The sequence below is a fragment of the Ictidomys tridecemlineatus genome, chromosome 7, assembly GCF_052094955.1.
Source record: "Ictidomys tridecemlineatus isolate mIctTri1 chromosome 7, mIctTri1.hap1, whole genome shotgun sequence".
In the NCBI taxonomy this organism is placed as follows: Eukaryota; Metazoa; Chordata; class Mammalia; order Rodentia; family Sciuridae; genus Ictidomys; species Ictidomys tridecemlineatus.
Genome location: NC_135483.1, coordinates 145022004 through 145038459, shown reverse-complemented (window position 1 = coordinate 145038459; position 16456 = coordinate 145022004). Strand labels below are relative to the sequence as shown.

At 38.7% G+C, this 16456-nt stretch overlaps 1 protein-coding gene across 7 annotated transcripts in view; it reads left to right on the top strand.

Moving 5' to 3' along the window:
* Positions 1 to 16456, top strand: part of Nfe2l2 (NFE2 like bZIP transcription factor 2) — a 32700-nt gene that overhangs the window by 11897 nt on the left and 4347 nt on the right. For 6 of the 7 annotated variants that reach the window (XM_005324636.5, XM_021725938.3, XM_013358299.4 and 3 more), the window contains exons 2-4: positions 14828 to 15094; positions 15764 to 15853; positions 16068 to 16256. In XM_005324636.5, coding sequence (XP_005324693.1) covers positions 14828 to 15094; positions 15764 to 15853; positions 16068 to 16256 — 546 coding nt within the window. The remainder of the gene's footprint in view (positions 1 to 14827; positions 15095 to 15763; positions 15854 to 16067; positions 16257 to 16456) is intronic. The other variant, XM_013358300.4, reaches the window with a different exon arrangement.

The window sequence follows — 16456 nt, the reverse complement described above, 5'->3', positions numbered from 1 at the left end:
TTATCTGCCAATGTATTCATTCCATTGATGGAAGAAGAGAAAAAGGCAGCTTGAAGTTGCTGTTCTGCTTCAGAAGATTCTTTTCTTCCCCAAGATAGTGCACAGGAACTCTTTTTGCCCTTCTCTAAGATCAAATTACTATCTTCAGTCCACTGTAACAGTCTTTTCTTGGTTTCCAGTCCCAATAATTATCACTGTTCACCCAAGGAAAGAAAAAAAAAAACAGACAAGTGTCCTTTATCCTGTGGGTTCTGTCTGTGAGCCTCAAGCAAGCAGATGTGGAGTCTGCCAGTGGTGACCATGGGAGCTGCATGCTAAGTACTTTAACCATTTTTGTCCTATGCAGTCCTGTGCAGGTAAGGAGCATCTTCCTGTTTTCTAGGTGAAGAACTGAGGCCTGGGGAGGTTATGTACATATTACTGTGGGTTGTGTTTAGTATCAGCACCTTTCTTTTTTTTTCTTTTTTTTTTTTTTTTAAAGAGAGAGTGAGAGAGGAGAGAGAGTGAGAGAGAGAGAATTTTTTAACATTTATTTTTTAGTTCTTGGCAGACACAACATCTTTGTTGGTATGTGGTGCTGAGGATCGAACCCGGGCCGCACGCATGCCAGGCGAGCGTGCTACCGCTTGAGCCACATCCCCAGCCCCAAGTATCAGCACCTTTCGATTATGGATATCTATGCACAGTGTTCTTCAAATTAAGAAAGATAAAAACTTGGCATGGGATCTAGCACAAGGTACTAGTGCTTGTATTCAGCAAATGGTAGCTGTGATTATTCTTACTATTATATTCCTTCTTTTTCAGGGATTTTTGAGCTTTCCACAGCCCACTTGAAAAATATCCCTTCTCAAATTCTAGCTGTACTATGGCATAAACATCCATGCCCTGTTTTGCTCTTTGTTATATGCTTCTCATTCTCCTGTGGTCTTCCCTACACACATCCTGGCCTGATGAGAGGGTCTATATCTGAAGCTGGGCCTCCTGAAACAGAAAACCAACTCCTGGCCAAGCCTTACACATACCCCAGCTGAGCAGAGGCCCTACCCACAGCCCAGGCTCTTCCAGGGTCACTATAAGCCCATACACTGGATTCCCTGTCTTTGTGAGGATTGTTAAACCATCTCATAGAACCCTTTCCCAGACCCATTCCTTACTTACGGCAAAATTTCTTTCTCTGGGGTTCTGGGCCTAGAAACCCAGTGTCCATAGGCAATTTATGTTGACTGAAGTTATATGGACAGGAGTTTGGGAACTGGCAGTTCATTCGCAGAAGGCTAAATCCAAATCTGTCTTCTTATCTTCCCCCACCCATCCATCCATTCATTCTTTAAAGGCTTTAAAATATTTTGTGATAACTACCTCAGAATAGCTTTAACCTTAAAAACCAGGCAGAGCAGTGAAGGGAAAGAGAAAACCCAAGACCCTTGAGGAGATGACATAGCTGGAAGGTTTTTACATTTACAACCCTTTGTCACCATTGCAAATTCTGGTACATAAACAAATTAAGATCTCATCTTCTATTTTTTATGTAGTGGCTAGACCCAGAAACTTTAAAAGTAGATATTTCTCAGGGTCATTTGGGAGATGCAATGGGAGATGGATTTATTAATAGCATTACTACCTTACCCTGTGGTTGTCCTTTATGTTTTTAAGAGGCATTCATATACTTTTTCAAATGAAAAACTATTCTGTGAGGACTGATATTGTCTTGGCTTCCACTGTGGGGACTACAGTGAGGTTAGGTGGTAGCCATAGGCATCTTATATAGCTGGTTAGCAGCAGAGGCCCCATGTGGCACTCATATCTCTGGCAGCCTTCTTAGAGACCTAAGCTATTCTGAAGGAAAAGCAAAGCCTGTGTTACTGGAGTGGATCAGAACTCTGGTTCTGTAAAATAACAGTGCCTGCATTGGATGTCATTGTCACTAAGACGGAGGTCTTCAGGTACAAGCACCACACCCCTTTCCTTTCTTTGGAATGTCAGTGATGGAAATGCTGCACACCTGGGTGGACTGGTGTGCATATACAAGGGTTTTGGAATAGTGTTGAGCACATACAAAGTATGTGATAAATTGGTGGTCATTACCATTATTATCTGGACTCAGAATTTTGACACTGTGATCCTTTATTCTCAGATCTCAACGTGAAGCCTTAGTAGATAAGTTCCCTACATAATTAATGAGTTAATTGAAAAGATTACCATTAAGGAAAAGATTTCTACATTAATTTTAATAGAATAATATGTGTGTGTGTGTGTGTGTGTGTGTGTGTGTGTGTGTGTGTGTGTATCAATGATAATCTTTTTAAGAGGTACACTTTGCTTCTGGTGATGAGCAATAACAGTATAAGGTATTGTGCATTTTCAAATATATACATCTTAAAGTAGTTGAAACTCAAGTTAATTTTCATATCTAGCAGAAATAAATACTAAGTACCTGAGGCTCTATTTCTATCCATCTTCAGATGACCTTTGTAGTAATCTTTCCTTCCTTTTCCTTTCCTATCATTCTGGTTCTAGGGATCAAACCCACAGGCAGAGGCTCTATCACTGAGTTACATCTCTGACTCTAACCTTTGTTATAATCTTGTTAATTGTGTGATATTTGGATCTAACATTGCTGAATAACATAAAAACACTCTGCTTAATCATTATGAGCCAGCCTCATACCAGCTTTTAAAGTCAGGGAGGTAGCTTTTTCAAATTGTTAGCAGTGTAAATACTACCCAGTGTAGTTTGGAAGGGCTAATGTTTCTAGGATATTCATTGTATCCTTAGGAAGTAATTTGCCAAGCAAAAGAGTTTGGTTCAGTAGAATTCATTCCTATAGTGTGTGGAGGGCTCATTTTGTAGGGTGTTGCAGAATTGCACTGTCCAACAATGTAGTCACAACTAGCCATATGTTGCTTTGGAGTGCTATGTGGACAGTGCCACTGAAGAACTGAATTTTTGGTACCAGGGATTGAACCCAGAGGAGTTTTACCATTGAGTCACATCCCCACCCCTTATTTATTTATTTGTTTGTTTATATTTTGAGACTAGATCTCACTAAGTTGAGATCCTGAGGCTGTCTTTGAACTTGTGATCCTCCTGCCTTAGCCTCCCGAGCCACTGAGCTGCTGAGGTTACAGGTGTGCTGCTATGAGCCTTGCTAAAATTTAAATTACTATTTATTGATTGATTGATTGATTGCAGTACTGGGAATTGAGCCCAGGAGCAGGAGTACTCTACCACTGAGCATCCCCAGCAATTTTTATTCTTTATTTTGAAACAGGGTCTCTCTAATGCCCAGGCTGACCTTAAACTTGTGATCTCCTGCCTCAGCCTCCCCAGGAGCTGGGATAACAAAATTTGTATCACTACACCTAGCTAGTATAATTTTTTTTTCTGTTAAATATGCCTTTATTGTTTTGGTGGGACTATATTTCATGCTGTCACATTAGGTAAGATTTGTTGTTATATGTGTTGAGTGTGTCACTTATAGTATCTCAACAATTTTTATAATTTTGGTTACATGTTAAAATAAATTTTTGAATATATTGGGTTAAATATGTTATTAATATTAAATTCAATTTTTGTTTTTTAGCTAGGCTATTAAGAGTGAAATTAGGTATGTGGTTTGCATTATATTTCTATTAGTGCTGCTTTAGAGCATCTTACAAGTAGCTGAAGTTAGCCCTTTTTTTTTTTAATATTTATTTTTTAGTTTTCAGCGGACACAACATCTTTGTATGTGGTGCTGAGGATTGAACCCGGGCCGCGCGCACGCCAGGCGAGCTCGCTACCGCATGAACCACATCCCCAGTCCCAAGTTAGCCCTTTTTTAAAAAACAAATTCAAAGTTAGTTTTTAGATTTATATTTTGGGCATCATAGAATCAGAAGAATTTAGAAGGCAACACTTTAAGGATCACTGAATGAATCTAGCCCCAACCTTTTGGAGATGAGGAAACCTAGGCCAAAGTTTATTTATAAAATGATATGACCTAGTCTCAGGTAGGTTTTCTTGATAGCTTATTGCTTTGAATCCTGGATTTACTTGACACTGGAATCCTAGTACTGCAAATAATTTAAACTACTACTAGGTCCAAGCTGAAGAAAGTTTCTTTAAAAAGAAAATTGTCCTGGAGCTGGAGAATAACATGCTAAGCGAAATAATCCAATCCCTCAAAACTAAGGGCTGAATGTTTTCTCTGATATGCAGATGCTAATTCACAGTTAGGGTGTGGGTGGACCAATGGAAGAATGAAGTTGTTTTAGGTAGAGAGGAGTGAAGGGAGGAGAGGGGCTACATGGGAAGGAAGGATAGTAAAATGAATCAGACATTATTACCCCATGTACATATATAACTATATGACTGGTGGGATTCTACATCATGTACAAGCAGAAGAATGAGAAATTATACTCCACCTATATATGATGTATCAAAGTGCATTCTACTGTCATATATAACTAATTAGAATAAAATTTATCCTAGATGAGCTGGATGCAGTGGTGCACCACTGTAATCCCAGCAACTCAGGAGACTGAGACAGGAAGATCACCAGTTCAAGGCCAGCCTCAGCAACTTAGCAAGGTCGTAAGCAACTTAGGTGAGACCCTGCCTCAAAAATTTAAAAAAAAATTTAAAAGGGCTGGGATGTGGCTTAGTGGTGAAGTGCCTCTGCATTCAATTTCTAATACCAAAAAATAAGAAATCATAGGTGGTAAGAAATTTATTGGGTGGTATCCCACATCTCACAGTGGATAGACAGTATGATGAGTTAGGTGTTATGTATATTTTCGGGGGCAGTTGAAGGATAGTATAATGGCATTTTTATGAGGAATGGCAAATAAATTCAATATTCCCACATTTGTCTGAACATTTACTTGAGAAAACTCCATACAACTTGTTTTCATACAAGTCATAGATTTTTAGTTAGACTCATGGCTTTTGTCCTAAAGGAAAGAGACTGAGATTTCTAATTCATGTGTTTGTTTATTTACTTATTTATTTGGGGATACCAGGGATTGAATTTGGGGTCATTTAACCACTGAGACACATCCCTAGTCCTTTTTCATATTTTATTAGAGACAGAGTCTCAGTGATTGCTTAGCACTTCGCTGTTGCTGAGGCTGACTTTAAACTCACGATCCTCCTGCCTCAGCCTCCTGAGCTGCTAGGATTACAGGTGTTTACAGGTGTGCACCACTGCACCCAGCTCATGTGTTTATTTTTTATTTAGGGCTGTCTGAGATCATTTGAAAGGGTGGGCCTGTTTTTATGATATTGTTTTCAAAACTGGTTTTAATGAATAGTCCATCCACAACTACAATGAACAAACTTTAGAGCAGACTGGAATTTAATTATTTTGGGGGGCACAGGGAGGAAAGGGAGGTGTTAGGATTCACTGAATGGTGAAATGATTTACATGGGTATGTTCCTCAGTTTGGAGAGGATCTGTGACTGCTGCAAATGGCAGCTGATGAGCCAGGAAACCTTTGACACTTTACCTTCCTTATCTTGGCTTCCTCACACATGGTTGTGTGAAGATTAAATGATATAATGATACAAGTGAAAGTGTTTTGTGACCTTAAATCACTGCAGATGTCAGGCTGTCTTTCTCACAGAAGCTGAGAACTGTTGCTTGATTCAGAGCAAGTCTTGGGGAGCCCTTGGATGTGATCCTATCTGGTGGTTCTCAAGGATCTACACGCATTTGGGGCCACGCATTTGGGGCTCTTGGTAGGGAAAGCTGCCAGCTTGGCAGTGGAGATGACTTGCAGGGTTTAGGACTTGGGAGTCTCTTAGTCCTGTTGTGTTAAGCAGAGCCACAGTCTTTGAAAACCAAACTGTATTCACAGCTTGTGGATGGGGGAAGAATAGTTTTGTTTGGAAGAGTGCAGGTCAGACATCAGACATTGGGTGGTTTTCTGATAACAGGGTTTCATGGGCCATTAATTTGGCTCTTAAGGTTAAATTCCACATAATATTTTTAAGGTCTGTTTTCAGAAAGATCAGTGGATTAGAGGGAAGGAAACAGGAAGGGGAGGAGAGGTAGACAAGGGAAAGAACTGGGGATTGAATTAGAGTAATTTATATTCCATGCTTTTGTAATTTTGTCAGAATGTAAACTAATTTTATATATAAGTAAAAAGAACTATTAAAAAAATAAAAAAGTATATTTTTAGAATACTTCCTAATAGTTAAATGAGTACTAGAAATTATAATTTTAAAATAAAAGTCTAGATTGAAATCTGGCTTATGTTAGATAGCTAGATGAACCCTCCTGGGGTCTGTTCGGGCAGATGAGACCTCTAGCTGGTTGCCTACTTAACTGGCTATTTTTATAAACCTGGACTGTAGTCTCCAAAATCACTGTTGGCTCTTTTTATAATCAGTTATGTGTTCTAAATGTAATTTAATGGCCAACAGACACCTATTTCTGAGACATATTCTTAGAAAGAATGCCTTCTTTTTTCCTTAAGTTTATCTTGTATATTAGTAAGACTGAGGTTGCTGATTGGACTGTTGTGCTTGAGTGTTCTACCTGTTGGGACTTTGTCCCACCTGCCTTATCTCTGTATGTCATAGGCTTTGTTTCTTACTTTTGTAAGTAAGCTGCCAGCTCAGAAAACACAAACCAAGGTTAGCTGGCTGGACTATGGCTAGGCATAGATTGGTGGTTAAAGAAGTGCTGTTTGCAAGCCGACATTTCTGCAGGGGAAGTTTATTCTTGTCTTTGGCCTCCATTTTGTTGTTAAAAGATACTGGGAATGGTCCAGTTTTGAAATGATTATGGAACATAGGAGACCTGTACATTAATTTTTTTTATTTTAATGCTGGGGATTGAACTTGAGGCCTTGTGCATGCTAAGCATGTGCTCTACCACAGAGTGGTACCCTGCCCAAATATGTATTTATTGAGTGGGTACCACAGGCCAGTATGATGTAAGATGTAAAGGGCACTTGAATTGGAAAAGGTAGGGAAATGGACACTCCACATTACCAGTAGGAGTGTAAAAGGCACAACCTTTGTATAGAGCTGTTTGGTATTTGATAGATACTTCTGTCATAATTTAAAATGCATGTACTATTTGACCTAGCATTTCCACTTATATTAATCTCACAGATATCCTCAAACACATATGAAGTCATTTATGTACAAGGATATTCATTATGGCATTATCTGTAATAACAAAAAGATTAAAAGCTGAGCACAATGGCACATACCTGTGATATCTGTAATCCTAGGAACTCTGGAGGCTGAGGGAGGCAGATGGTAGGTTTGAGGCCAGCCTGGACAACTTACAGGGACCCTGTCTCACAATAAAATAAAAAGGACTAAGGATGTGGCTCAGTGATAGAGCACTTGCCTAGCATGTACCCTGGGTTCAATGTCCAATACCATGTCCTGCCCTCTCCCAAAAGAAACAAAAGTTGAATGGGGGGACTGATTGTTACACTATTGAGTCATTTGTTATTATGGTACATTATATGACAAAATGCTGACTATTGTAAGTAATGGGATAACTCTATGACCTGAACGATCTCTGGAATATATTAAATAGGAGGGCAGGGTAAACAGAACCTTGTGATTGTAGGCTCTTTTATATGTCTATGTGGACATATAATGGCATGTTTCCCTAAGGAAACACAAAATACAAGTGGTTGCTTTTGAGGAGGGTAACTTGGAGATTACTTTTTTGATCTTTCTTCTTTTTAAATGTTATACCTATACATGTATTTTTCCTTTTCAAATATAGTCATGCCCAAAAGGAATTTAGTCTAATCAGAGTATTGTAATAAAACTGTTGATAAGAAATATAAATAGTATAGGGTAAATATTGGCTTTATAGAAGATCGTTTCAGTGCTGAACTTCCTGTGAGTTGGTCTGATCTAAGACTCCTGGGTCAGTAAGGTCCAGGGGTTCAGAGGGCTGACTTCCACATCTTAATTTCCTGCCTGGGGGATGGAGGTATGGGGCTAAAACTAGAGTTTCCAGACCTTGTTCTGCTGGGGTGTGAATGCCTTGGAGCCCGAGTATGGGAAGAACTCCCTTAGACTCTGAATCTGAAGTTTGGAGTTGGAGTCCTAGTTGTGGCTGCTTGCTAAACACGTGTTTGGGGCAAGTAGCTCCAACCCCAGAGCCTCAACATGCTCATGTAGAAATGAAGATTTTACGATATTGATCTCATTCCCTCACACTAACACTCCTGTAAACCATGAAGTGCATTTAAAAGCAAAAGTGAAGCAAAGGTGTATCTTTTTCTCTCTGACAAATAATTTGGTAGGAGTTGTAAAATTAGAGAATCAGAAAAAGGATAGTGTGAGAAAAAATCCTCTGATGTTGGACTGTGTGTAAGTTATTTTACCCTCTAAACCTGTTTTCCTGTTCACAAAATGAGAGGGGCTATTTGGATGATTCCTATGGTCCCTTCCAGAAGCGTTCCTTGACTATGTGGCATAAACGGTAATTCCCATGCCCCATGCCGGCTGAGATGAGTCATACTGACAGAAAAGTTCAAGTGCATGGAGGAAGTCTGTGAGTCTGAGAATTTCCCTTGCGCTGGAGAATCTGAGCCTCGGGTGGGGGTGTCAGTGGGGGAAAACATTACCACCACCAAGGGAAACAAGAACACAGAAACAGTGTGGAGATGTGTTTATTTTTATGTGTTCTCATCACCTCTGTAGCCTCCTTTTCTTTCAAATGGGTAGGAATGTTCATGTAGTCAGGACTGATGTACTTTATGGCAGCTGTCATCTCTGTGAGGCCTTTCTGTGCAGGGTTAATGGTACTTCCTCTCTGCTACCTGGGCTGCTTGTGTATTTTATCCTGTTGTCTCATAATAAGATCAGAGACTGTCTCTTATTTATCTTTATATCCCTGGCACCTAGCATGGTTCCTGGCACCTTAGAGGTGGCCTGTAAGTGTGTAAGAGAGGTGGGTAGATGGATTAAGGTAGGTGCAGTAATCTTGTTGATCTTGACCATCACCTTTTGTAACTACCACCATTGTGGAAAACTGAGGTTTTTAACCATTGATTACTATTTTAAGAAATATTTTATACTCAGAAAGTTTACATTAAAAAAGTAAAGTGTTTTAATGACATCTTTAAAATGAAAGCTAGGGCTGGGGATGTGGCTCAGCGGTAGCGCGCTCGCCTGGCATGCGTGCGGCCCGGGTTTGATCCTCAGCACCGCATACCAACAAAGATGTTGTGTCCGCCGAGAACTAAAAAATAAATATTAAAAATTCTCTCTCTCTCTCTCTCTCTCTCTCTCCTCTCTCCCTCTCTCTTTAAAAAAAAAAGAAGAAAAAAAAATTAAAAAAATAAAATGAAAGCTAAGTGTTAGCCTATAATTATTAACATATAATATGGTAAAATATATATATATATATATGTATCAATAAAATTCATCACTCCCATCAGTGTCCCTAACCACTGCCACGTCAAACAAGGTCTCTGACTGGCATGACATTGAGTGCTCGGCCCCCAATCCTGAGTAACCGTCCTGTTTATTACTTTTTAGCTAATATTAAGTAGTTAAATATGAAAAGGATAGACCCTGAAGGGTGGGGGTTTTGTTGTTATTGTTTTACAAACGCAGGACCTCAAAATAGGGTAAGGGTGACTTTGGGAAATTTAGAAGTGGTGGAAGTTTCTGTAAAGAGTCCCTTTGGTTTGAGTTTTTCTTTATGGAGACACCCCTGTAGGAGAACCCAGGAGACAAGCAACACAGCTGCTTGGCCTCCATTAGAGCTGCCTGGGTGGTCCATGTCCAATTAATTTCCATGTAGGTTAGATGAAGTAGGTTAGGGCGTTGGATGTAATGTTCTCCAAGGTTGTTGGTAACATGGGGTATACGTGTGTGTTTTCCTGTAGGATCATTCAGATAGTAGTGGAACATCTATCCAAGTGTGCCTTTCATACATGGAGGAGAGACTTCCAAAACTGAATGCTCAGTATAGCTCACTCAAAATATCCTCAAAGTTCTTTGTCAGTTCAAGCCATTCTCTTGGCAAAGAAGTGACAATCTTTGTATAACCCCTAAGAAGCCTAGCAGCAGGATCTTGCTCCAATACAAATACCAAAACCAGCCCTATTGGAACTCAGCTGTGAAACCTCTCACAGAAAAGCTGGAGCTGTGCAGATTTTTTAGCAGATGGGGTCACCTACTATTTTGGAAATTAACTCTTCTGATTTCTTTTTGACTAAACTATATATGTTCCTCTTGAGAAAAACCACTTTTCAGTTTTGCTTTATCTTTGCATCATGCTTTAGAGTTTATAGACAAGGGTAATGGGTGAGAGTTCCAGTAAGCTGCTTGGATCATATTTCTTAGATTGAGTCATTGCTGAGAAACTTGTTTGTGAACAGGAAGCAGGCACATGAAAATGTCCGTGTATAGTAACCTGCCAGTCTGAGGAAACTGGACCACTCTAGTTGAAAGACACAAGAGGAGAAAGATAGTAATGGCTCTACAATCCAGGGAGTGGCACACAGTGACCTTGCCTTTTAACTTATTGAATAATCTATCTCTTGGTGTGAATTCGGGAATTTTTATGTGGGTAAAATATCCCTAGCTAGCTGTTGAAGACTGAGGAAGAATTCCTGAGTAAGATTTCTTTACAAGGAAAATTTGGTTTAGTGGTAACTCTTAAGACCTATTAAGAATTCTGCTGATGTATTACAACTGGTTGCTAGATCAGTATTTTTTATAATTGTGCTATAATTAGAAATAAACAGAGCAACATTTCTACCTAGCTTAGATAGCTTTTTGTCTCCAACATTCTCTTAATCTATATTTATAATCATTTTATAATTTTAATTATCTACAATTATTGTAGCAACACAAGCAAGAATTAGCAAATCAGTCTTGTAAAAACTCAAAAGTACTTGAATGTGGACAAACTACAAAGAATGACCTACCATCTGTACTTTATCTTTTTGGATATTTTGGATGATCTAGAATTCTCACTAAGAAAACAATTAGCACTGCACTGTGTATCTTGTAATGTCATGAAGGACAGAAGCCCTAGAAAAGTATATAGGTACATAAATATTCATGAAATATAATAGTCTTCAAAAGAAGCATTTTAAAACCACTTCTGCTTAGTATCATTTTAATAAGCATTAGGACTGTAAAGTAGAACCTTGTAAATTAGGATCTTTTTTGTGGTTTAATGAATTCCTCAAAATTCAGGCTTGCCCTAAATTTTCTTTGGGTGGGGTGGGACAGGTACCAGGGATTGAACTCAGGGGCACTCACCCACTGAGCCATATACCCAGCCCTATTTTGTGTTTTATTTAGAGACAGGGTCTCACTCAGTTGCTTAGTGCTTTTGCTGAGGCAGGCTTTGAACTCATGATCCTCTTGTCTCAGCCGGCCCCCCGGCCACTGGGGCCCTCAATTGTTTTTGTGTAATTCATTCATACAAGAGAGTATGATCCATGTTCTGTCTAGTTTTGTTTAAAAAATAATTTGGGCAGTGTCTATGGGAAGAAAATACTAAATCAGATTTAACTTTTAGGTGAATATTCACCTGGGCATAATATAAAAAAATGAAGTGTGTGAAAGAAAAAACAAAGAGTAACTGAAGATGCTATCTAAATTCTGCTTTTAAAGTTAGCAGTAAGGATCTGTTTTCATTGTGTTTACTACATAATATGTACTTTTTTTAGCACTTTATTAGTGAAATTCATTTTTTTGTTTTGGTACTAGAGATTGAACATAGTGGTGCTTAACCACTGAGCAATATCACCAGCCCTTTTAGTTATTTGAGACAGGGTCTCACTGAGTTGCTGAGACTGGACTCACAACCCTCCTGAGTAGCTGGGATTACAGATCACATGCATTTATTTTTAGAAGAAAAGAGTGCCACCACTTTCAGTCAATTCTCCAAAGGAAATAGGATGTGAGCTTCATTTACACATGTGTAAAACATACCATTTTAGTTTTCAAATACCATTCCAGAGTTTCAGTTTATTGAATAGTTTTATTTAAGGATGGTGATCATGTTATTTGTGCCTTATCTTTTCTCATATTTTGGATGACCTGAACATGATAAATGCTGATTTGTTCAAAGTACTAAAATTGGCTTGCAGAAAACATTTTATGTGGATTCTGTATTCAAGGCCTTTCTTATTTGTTTATCCCAGTACAAAATAATTTCCCATAAAACCTGTGAAAGATTATACAGATGGCAAATGATGATGAATACATTTTAAACATGAATATTTCCATTAGGCCAGATGGTGATTTACCATAAATTGTCCAACAATTGTGTTTCTTATTGTCTTCTTTTATGTAAGCCACACTTGCAACATAATTTACAACACACTCAAATTCACAAAAGAACAACAAAAATTCAGACTCTTTAAGTGGCAGCAGGATTTGCTCCATATGCCACATGAAGGCTCATAGCCAGCACTTCTGTGGCCCTTGGGAAGCTTTTTCATCAGTTTTAAGGAAATAACACCGTGGCTATCCTCCTCTGGGCCTTGTTAGGAGGTCAGGCACTTGTACTTCTTCAATCTTAGGCTTCTGTGCAGAAGAGCAATTTCAGTTCTTCCTCAGTCCTCGTTAGTTACGGGCTCCACCCTGACAATTATTTCCTTTTAGACGATGTGCAAGTTTTGCAGAGATGGGTCGTTTGTGCAGTTAGTCATGTGCCTGGTCACACAGCTTCTCACAGGAAATGCTCACTGCCTGATTGGTCAGCACAGAGCACAGCACTGAGCCTGTGTGTCTTCCCAGTAGCAGTGTGGGCTAATAAACTCCTGTTCTTATTCAATGTAAAACTTTCAATGTTTCATGCAATAGCAAATCTACAAGCATTTTCCTTCTGAAACGTGTGAAAATTAGAGTAACAGCATGACGTATTAAGGATGGGAGGAGAAAATCATTGTTGCTGCATTCTAAACTTGGTTAGAACATCTGTTTTTAGGAAACCAAAAGTAATTGCTTTAAAATTAAGCTTTATTTTTTTTCTTCTTCTAGAGACCTCTCATAGCATAACTACAAAGTTAAAAAACACAAAGGAAAATCTCTTATAACACTTTGATGACATCTGTGTGGGTGCCATTATAATCCCTACCCTAATGAACATAATGTTTGTACTTTGAAAACCTTTTGGTTGCCTTCATAGTGGAGATGGAAAGCTAGGACTATGAGAGCTGCTCAGCCTCCCAGGATCTACCACTGTTTCAGATCATTGCCCGCGACAGGATGTTCTAAAGCTGATCCAAATGATGCTTTCTGTTGTATTTTTCCTGTTGATAAGCATCCATCAAGTTGTCCTTTTCTGAATGTGTATGGGAAATTAAAAATAAAAGCATACTGAATAAATTTGGAGTGCACTGAAAGGTAGTCATAGCAGGAATTGAGTGGCAGAATTGTTTGTGAAAAAGGTATATATAAATGTACATGGGGTCCCCACTACCCAACACCAGAGTCACCAAAAATAACATTCACCAACACATCATCATCCAATTTGCCTCATATTAAGATGCCTCCATCATTTTTACTTACATGTTGCACATGTTTAGTAATCAATTTCAGACCTGCCCTGAGGAAGGATCAAACAGCTTCACTGCTTCAAAGATACTATACATAGTTTTGGGAAAAGTTAAATTGTTCATTTTGTCCATTTAGACAGCCCTAATGTTATTCCAGGCTCCCATTAGATAGGTCCCCAGCTTCATTAGTATCTATTGACCTGGAGTCCAAAGTAGTAGAGCCCATTGCTATCAACATATATAACAACATTTGTACATTTTACACTTTAATGCATGATAAAATAATATTAATCATAACTAAAACCATTTGAAACTTGTAGGCATCTGGTAGAAGGGTGAAGTGGGCAAAAGAAATAATAGGGGGGTAAATCAATTCTTGGTGTCATCGCCACTGTGCTGTCTCCAGGTCAGGTGACCTGATCCTGCAGTGTGGGGTAAAAATAGTCTCAAGTGTTCACTGAGGAAGCAGCCATGTTATATTTTTGTCCTTTCAAGTAGAGTAGAGCTCTAGACCTCTACTGGGCAGGCAAGCTGACACAGCCAGCCCTAAGCAGAACTGAGGCCTTTAGGGCCCCAGTTCCTATTGCTCAGGGCTTCACTTTTCCATTCTCAATTTCACTTTGATATAGGTAATTCATTAAATGAAACTGCTATAAATTTTCTGTTTGGACATTTTCCCCAAACTAAAGTTATAAATCAGAAAAACTGCTTTTTATACATTTTTCATTAGGAAAAAGTGTGTTACTAATTCAAAATAACTATCCCATTTGTAAGATTGTTCCCAGTCTTAAAACTTATTCATTGTAACAACAAACCCCACTAGTGTGTACAACTATAATATACCAATAACAAAAATGTGGGAGAAAAAAGGTACCATCAATCTTTCTTGTAGAGCAGTATTTTTTTGCTTTGTTTCTTAAAGTTAATTAGGGGTTGAGTGGTAGAACATATGCTTATTAGTATGTACAAGATCCAGGGTTCACTCCCTAGCCACCACCCCCACCACACACAGTATTTAGAATTTCTCAAGAAGGAGGCTAGTAGGGAGTCAATACCCCTTTCCCAACTTTTTTGTAGGCAAAAGGTAACCCTTTCCCCTTTAGTTCTCTCTACACCTTACCAGTGATTCAACCTGTCATTAGATGGCATAAGTTGGTTGTTTTAGTGAATAGGTTCATTGAGTCAAAAGTAACTGCTTTCCTAGAACACTGAATCTTGTATTCACACTTGAGTTTTGTAATCTCCCCCACCATCAACCATGGCATACTGTGAATTAATCTATGTGGACCATCTTAACCATGATCTCTCCTTTTCTGCTTTAAACATAGGACATGGATTTGATTGACATCCTTTGGAGGCAAGATATAGATCTTGGGGTAAGTCGAGAAGTATTTGACTTCAGTCAGCGACAGAAGGAGTATGAGCTGGAAAAACAGAAAAAACTTGAAAAGGAAAGACAAGAACAACTCCAAAAGGAGCAAGAGAAGGCCTTTTTTGCTCAGTTACAACTAGATGAAGAGACAGGTGAATTTCTCCCAATTCAGCCAGCCCAGCACACCCAGTCAGAAACCAGTGGATCTGCAAACTACTCCCAGGTACACAGTACTCAAGTTTGGGGGAAAGTATATGGCAGGGTTTAAGGGAAGAAACATTACTGAGGAATGAAAATATTTGGATTTGAGTTCCAGCTCTGCCTTTATGTTTTTGTGACCATGTCATATTAACTTTCAAACCACAGCCTTCTGATAAATTCAATACTTAACCTGTTGTAAGATTAGTAGGACATAAATCACATGAAAGAACTTTGTACATAAAGAAACATCCCCCTAGGGTCAAATAACAATGGAAGTACTGGCAGTACTAAAACTAGCCATAGTCATTGCTTATGGTATTAGGGCAAATAATGTTCTATATAAGTGAAGAATATTCACATTTTTATCTGAAGCTCAAAAAAGGTTAAACATTTGCCTAGATCACTTAAAACATTAGGGGAAGGCTAAGGGTGTAATCAGTGGTAGGGTGCCTGTCTAGCATTTGGGAGGCCCTGGGTTCAATCCCTATCACCACTACCAAAAACAAAACAAAAATGAGGGAGTTAAGATTTGAATCCAGGTAGTCTGGTTTGAGTCTGTGTATCAAACTGATTTCTGAACTAAGCAATTAACTAGACTGTAAACATTTTATGAACATTATGAATATTTAGCTTGACAATGGAACATTTAACAATTTTTTTCTTCCTTTATGCCTTTCCGTTTTTAATCCAGGTTGCCCACATTCCCAAACCAGATGCTCTGTACTTCGATGACTGTATGCAGCTTTTGGCAGAGACATTCCCATTTGTAGATGACAATGAGGTATAAAACGTTTGGTTAACAGCAAAATTCATAAATAAGTCCTTTCAATGTGTATTCATTTAAAAGAAATAATAAAATTGGGGTCAGAAGTTGGTAAATAGAAGTACAGAACTGCAGCTCAGCTCATTCTATTTGTATGATAGTGCCTCGGAGACTGCTTATCCACTGTTGGTGACATACTCATGTAGATAAATAAATGCTTTGTCAATTTTAGGTTTCTTCAGCTACATTTCAGTCACTTGTTCCTGATATTCCCAGCCACATCGAGAGCCCAGTCTTCAATGCTCCTCCTCAGGCCCAGTCACCTGAAACTTCTCTTGATGGAGCCATGGCTGATTTAAACAACATCCAACAGGATATTGAGCAAGTTTGGCAGGAGCTATTTTCCATTCCAGAATTACAGGTAACTAAGATACAATGCAGTACTGAAGATGTACCATTAAATTAGTCATTCTGATTATTATTTATATGCCATCTATTCATAGGAAGGATTTGAAAATGCTTTTCAGTTAGTCATAAGAACTTCCCAGGTTCACTTAACATGCACTTTGTTAATGGGCTGTTATAGATCAGATCTATAACTCTTGAAAATAATACATACGC